Source organism: Acromyrmex echinatior, chromosome 3 (assembly GCF_024713525.1).
Source record: "Acromyrmex echinatior isolate Ae372 chromosome 3, ASM2471352v2, whole genome shotgun sequence".
Lineage (NCBI taxonomy): Eukaryota > Metazoa > Arthropoda > Insecta > Hymenoptera > Formicidae > Acromyrmex > Acromyrmex echinatior.
In genome coordinates, this window is record NC_141854.1 from 19,991,744 (window position 1) to 19,998,406 (window position 6,663).

General features: G+C 28.9%; 1 protein-coding gene across 1 annotated transcript in view; it reads right to left on the reverse strand.

Moving 5' to 3' along the window:
* LOC105146254 (uncharacterized) overlaps positions 1–5,745 on the reverse strand; it is a 12,562-nt gene extending 6,817 nt beyond the window's left edge. Inside the window, exons 1-2 of the mRNA XM_011056406.2 lie at positions 5,007–5,745; positions 3,250–3,399 (exon numbers count right to left, since the gene is read on the reverse strand). Of these exons, the coding sequence (XP_011054708.1) occupies positions 3,250–3,399; positions 5,007–5,250 (394 nt within the window). The 5' untranslated portion in view covers positions 5,251–5,745. The remainder of the gene's footprint in view (positions 1–3,249; positions 3,400–5,006) is intronic.
* Between the last annotated feature and the right edge of the window lie 918 nt (positions 5,746–6,663).

The window sequence follows — 6,663 nt, forward strand, 5'->3', positions numbered from 1 at the left end:
AATATTACAACGTTTAATTTATATTAAAGATTAAAACCAGTTTGTCCCCACCTTTTGATAAATATTAGCTCATTCACTCTGTGCTCTCATTTTCTTTCTTTATTCAGCTCTCTTTTCCATTAGATAAATTATCACATTGTTTATCCAAACAACAACCGATCCTAAATATCTCAACGAAACGAAAACATAAACGGATAGTAAGTCCTGAGAGCGCAAAAAGAGCACTCTAATAAATCACATAGATTGAAAGTCTTCTTCGACAGAAATGTTACAAGTCAGAAAATATCAGTACCTAAAAGAGTATACACATATATATATATATATATATATATATATATATCCCTTTTTATACTGTTGTCCGCCGCTTATTACATAATTGCCTTTCTAATCCCGTAAAACTGCGATGAGCTATTTACATCTAAAGGTCACGTCCATGTCTTTTGACCATGAGAGCATTAGAAATTTATTCGTTCGTGTTATAGCTCTCGTAAATCTGCTCGAAGTGCATATGCATCATCTTTCTTTCATAACACATTAAATTTTGCGATATTAAATTATTTCTGCGGGATGATGGCATCCGACGATAGACCGATATAAGTAAAACTCAGACTTTTAAGATGCAGCGTATATGGATGGCAAGAAGTTGTATTCGCGAAATCGGTCAAGAATCCGTACGTACGGTATGGCTCTGCTTTCGACTGTGCAATAGCACCGTGACGGAAAAAGCGAATGGATGCAGACCGAATAAAAAGTAACAAGGAGCGATTGGACGAGAGACTTTATAAAACGGAAACGGACGGTGGAACGGTTTCAGGCTAGCGCATAAAAATTTTTCCGCGCTACATGAGGCTTAAATTTTTAAGTAGCGGCATAAAATGAGGATGTTCGTTATAATAAAAGTTTAATCATCATCAAGATGTACACCTAAAAGTAATGCTACAAAATTTCTATTTTAGTTTCATTTAAATTACCTCCTCACAAAGAAAATTAATATCGTTAGCTGCATAATAGAATCTTAATCCGAGGAGATTTTTTTTCGAGGAAATGAAATCAATATTAAATTTTTTTAGAAATAAGTAAAATCTGTACTAAATTTACCTTCCGCTAGAAACCTACACAGTTTGTAATAATCTAATCACCATTAATGTATATAAATGGTGCATTACTTAACGAATTTCAAGTCGGTGCCTTCCCTAATTAATGAGAATTTAATACAGCGGCCAACTACGAAGTTGTTAAGTCTAACGTTGCAAATTTTAAACGTTCAGTGAAGTAAATTTTAGAATTGGAGATGAGCACCGTTGATATCTATCTTTCAGCAAATTTCAATGGATTTTGTGGGAATATAAAGTTTAAATTCTACAGAAAATTCATTGCTAGAAGGATAAATATGTCGCACGTGTCCATAAAATGTAAAATTTTACGATATAACGCGCTTAGAGGAGATACAATCTCGCAATTCAATTACACATGGAACTGCATATTTATAATATAGATTTTTAAAGAATGATATGCTCGGTCACGCTCGATATTTGCGAATTGTTAAGAGCAATGTAAACAAGATATTATAGGGAGACAGTGGAATTCGTATAATACAACACTTGTATCCGCACCGAAAGGCAATTAAGTAACTGTATAACCTGGTCTTCAAGTTCTTCCTCGTGCGAACTCACCAAGTAAGCGTACCGTTCCTCCTTTTTTTCTTTCCTTCTTTCTACTCCCTTTCACGCTATCGAGGAGAACGTGCTGCTTGAGATCGCCTCGGAGTTACACCCGGCTATCGCGATACCGTTAAACTTAGCAGAAAAGCGCTGATCGATTCGGCATCAAATCGACAAAGCGAATAAGAAAATCGCGGTTACACAGATACAATTTTAGACGCTAAAAATAACGCACGATTCCTAACCAGAAGTATATTTTCCGCTTTATTTTGGGACGATGTTAAACAGTAACGTCGCATAAAAGAAATAATGACGTAAGATAGAATGACGTAGCAAATTTGATCAATCAGTTAGTTAAATAAACAAAAACGTTCAGTATTTGCAATTATCTATAAATTATCTAGATAAGTATCTGGATGAAGGAATGGCTTCCTCTTATCTTTATGTGTTATTAGAATATGTATTATTTCCATCTTTATCTTAAATAAAAAAAGTGCTACTTTTCAAATTATCTTATATTAATTGTATTATCCATTTTGCATCAATGTAGATTAACTTTAATCTCGGTTCAACTTTTATACTCTTTGTCTTTTTCTTAATTCTAAAAATTAGAGAAAGATGAAGAGTAAGATCGTTAAATCGAGATTGAAGTTAATATACGTTGGAGGAAATGGGCATAAAATAATTTATATCAATGTATAGCGAGATTAGTACGTAGGATTTTAAAACATCTCCCTTTTTATATATGTATGTAAAACGGACGTTTAATCTTGTTAGATGAATGCTGTACAGATTTTGTAATTTTAAGGATTGATGTATCAACGCTATTGCTTATTGTCTTCTTTTTACTATTTAATTTAAAAAAAGAAAATATACATGTATGTATGTGCACTTTTAATTTTAACATTGAAATAGTTTTATGTTTAACATTTAAATCTAAACAATTGAATTTTTATTTTTTATCCACATGTCACATAGATTTTCTTCAAGTATAACATTTTTACTATACTTGAATATCGGTGTCAATGGAGCGTCTTGGCATCAATGTATTATTCGAAAATTGTTGGACGAAAAATTTGAAAAATTTTTGCTTGTATATAAGAAATAAAGATTTATATTATAAATAAAAATGTGAATGTAATATTGTTTCTATATCTTAAATTATTTTGTTGAAAAAGAATATTATCTTAAAATGTTATCTAGAAGAAATTATTTATAATTTCATTTTTTTATTTAAATAAATTAAAAATGAAATTGTCTTTATCTTTTATGCAATGCATTAATGTATCGCATTTCTATGTAAATAATTTTGAGTTATCTAAACTATTGTTTATAATTACGTACACCTGAAATCAAAAATTTCTCTAAGCGTGAAAAAATAAGGGTATAGAAAAGTGACACATAATATCTTTAGGAATTAGTAATTTCATTAGGAATTAGAAATATTTATGAATACGAAAGAGATCATTTTTATCGCAACCAGAATGAATTGGCGCTTCTGTAGGTCCTCCAGATAGGTTTCACGATATCGCTTTAAGATGATGCGCATGACAAGTTATATTCACGTACGAATGACAAGTATACTCACATATGCAGCACACGCCAAAACCGAGCGCACACGATCCGTGAGATTGCCCGCGCTGAATACGGCACTCATATGTGTTCATGCATATTCCCTGACGTCGTTTGTCCTCGGACAGGCACTCTTCTTCGACCGGAACGGGAAAGAAGTTCAGCACTGCGGATAAACGTGAAATGAGTCAAATAAACTGGGAAAAATTCCCTCGTTTTAACCGTTAAATAATGTCACTTTCCGAAATGTAAATAAATGTAGGCAATAGATAAATTGATTATGCGAGGAATTTGATGAAAATCTACAGATACAAATTTATAGAATGTATAGAACAATATACTGAAAAAATGTACTAAATTTTAATAAATATTTATTTGAATAGTATCAAATAAATATTGAGTCATCTAAAAAGTATCCGCGGTTTTTTGTCACTAGATGGTGTTGATGGTCAACCCATCTAGTGACAAAAAACCGATACTTTTTAGATGACCCAATATTTACTCAATAAAAATAATTAATCAAATTAATGATTCTTGTACTAAATAAATATATCTTTATATTTAATAAATATTTAATTAGTATTATTAAAAAAATGATTTATTAAAATTTAGTACAATTCTTCAATGTAGAATTATTTGCAATCCGCATTATTTGCTTAACGTCTTTTTATTGTATTTATAAGTAGCATTGCATTACGTTTTTCATTCGAAAGAGGACTTCTCCAAGAAGCCTTCAATAAAAATTTAACTTCGCTGTTTTATTAATTTTTACTCAATTTTTTAAATAATTAATTCAAGTGCTGCGAATTAATCAATTACTTTTTAAAAATGAAAAACGACACATTTGATTGGTGAAAAAAAAACAAGTAATTCAATGGTAAAAATATCATCAAAAACTAATAAATAGTATTTGCACAATTATTTATTGAATCGTATTGTATAATTTATCATCATATGTATCATTTAATAGGCAGAAAATACATTTGGAAAAGTACCTTCGCAATTCTTAAAATTGCATGCACGTTGCAAGGAAAAGGATTTATTCTTTCATTTATGTCTCTCTCAATTCAAAAAACAAACGCGATGGTAAGTTAAGAATACTGATACAAAAGACATACAATTTTCTTTACAAAATCTTCAATTTTCTTCAGCTTAAAAGAGGAAGACAATGTCAGTGTCAGCGCTAATTTTGTTCAATGTTCAAAATATATATCGTCATCGTGATAATAGTATTTTGGTTTTGAATTATTAAAATACGTTACCGAGAACTATACAAGGAAAAAAAAAATTTGCTGAAGTATTCAAAAATTTAGCTAGATACAGATCTAAAAATAATTTTGTTTGGATTATCAAAATAATTATATAACACTCTAAGTGATTGCTAGAATGTTTTGCCATCGACGTTTAAGAGTACTACATATTTTGATAATCCAACAAAATTATTTTCAGATCTTTATTTGCACTAAGAAAAAAACTGTTCACTAAATTGATTCAGTTCATCTTTTTTTCATTCGATGAAAAGAATATATGTATTTATATATTTAATTAAAATATATCATATTTTTCAGCGAAAGAAATAAAGATTAAAGATAAATTAATATTTATATTAATTTCATCAAATAAGCAATTGATTCAGTCAAACAAGAATAATTTTTCAGTATTGCTAAATTTTTAGAATATTTCATCAAAATTATTCTTTTCGTGTATGGATATTCCTCTTTTCAATTTCTTCACTTCGTTTGTATAATGTTATAACGTTCGCAATGTACTCACCCCTGGAAAATCGAGTCGCGTCACGTTCAAAAAGCTCGTTAGACGTCGGCTTATGCGTTGCATGATTTGACCAGAGATTCAATCCTAAGAGTGACCATTGGTGTGTGATCTCCGGTAAGGTGAGTAGCACGCTAACGCTACTTAGCGTGAACCAGATAGAACACCATCTCCCCACCGACGGAAACGATGCTCCAGCTACCGTGGCAATACACAAGATAAATATCCCATAGTAGCGTGATAGCATAATCGCGCCTTCGGATTACCGGTACTTGCGAAAACGCATTCCTGATGATAGCGCAAAGTTGTAAGGACACATCCACGCTAACAGTGAAGATCGAGGCCGCCGACTGACCGTCAATGGGACCACGCGAATGTGTCAGGCCCACGCATCTCAGGGCCTCTCCTGCCACCGGTTACAATATCCCCGCATGAGTTCCAATATTTTTTCGTATGTAGGTTGATTTTCATTCAGATGACGAAGAATATGTGTCATGACAATTATCAATAAATATGCTTTGATCATATTTAATACAACATTTCGAAATTATTTATAGGTTTTTTTTTATATAAATCTTCTCATAATATCCCATAGATTTTTAAAAAAAGAAAGAAAAGAGCTGTAATTCTAATAATAAAAAAGCAGTAAGAAAATAACTTAATAAGCATAAATAAACATATACACAAATAAGCAAGAAATAAACATAAATGATATAGTACGTTCGATAAAGTGGAACGAAGGAATTATCTTTTCATTTAATTTTGATCGTTTTATTTCAGTGACATAAATAAAATTATTTGTTCCTATAAAATTGTAATTTGCATTTTGTAATTAGACAAATGATCATTTTATAAAAAATATATTTTAAGATAATTTTGATATTTTGATTCTATTTAATTTAAAAATTAATGAAATTATTTTTTACAAATCTTTTTCATATATCACTCTTTCATTTTAAAAATGACACAACAAAACATTTCAATTTTCCAGAAAAGGGAAGCACTATTCTTTTTGCTTGATAATATAATCAAATGTCATTTTCATTTCACAGTTTAAAAAAAAACCATTTCCTTTTTAAATTGCAATTTTTATAAAATTATTGATTATTAAAAGTTAGTTAACTTTTGATAATCGATAAGGTAATGTTTGCTTAACTTTTTTTGGTTAATAATTTGAAAATCATTTTTAAATTGTATTATTTTTAAAATAAAAAAGTGATATTTTTATAAACATGTTTATTACATTTGTCCATATTTATTTAAATTTGTAGATATTATAATTTGTAATCTCATTTTTCAATTAATTACAATAATATTATTTTGGTTTTAAATAAATATTCCGGAAAAAAATGTTTCATATATAATCATGTATATATATATATATATATATATATATATATATATATATATATATAATTACATAAAAAATTAATATATTTTATATACAATTATATATAATTATATATAAAATATATCCATATATATAATATTTTTTCCCGGGACTAAAAATCTAAATATTATTTACCAAAAAATTGAAAATTCAAAGTTACAACAAAAATCATCTTAATTAAATTTTTTATTAAAAAAAAATTAATTTTCACAAATTTAATACAAACTTTATATGTATGTATATATATTTTTCACATTTTTTTTAATCCTT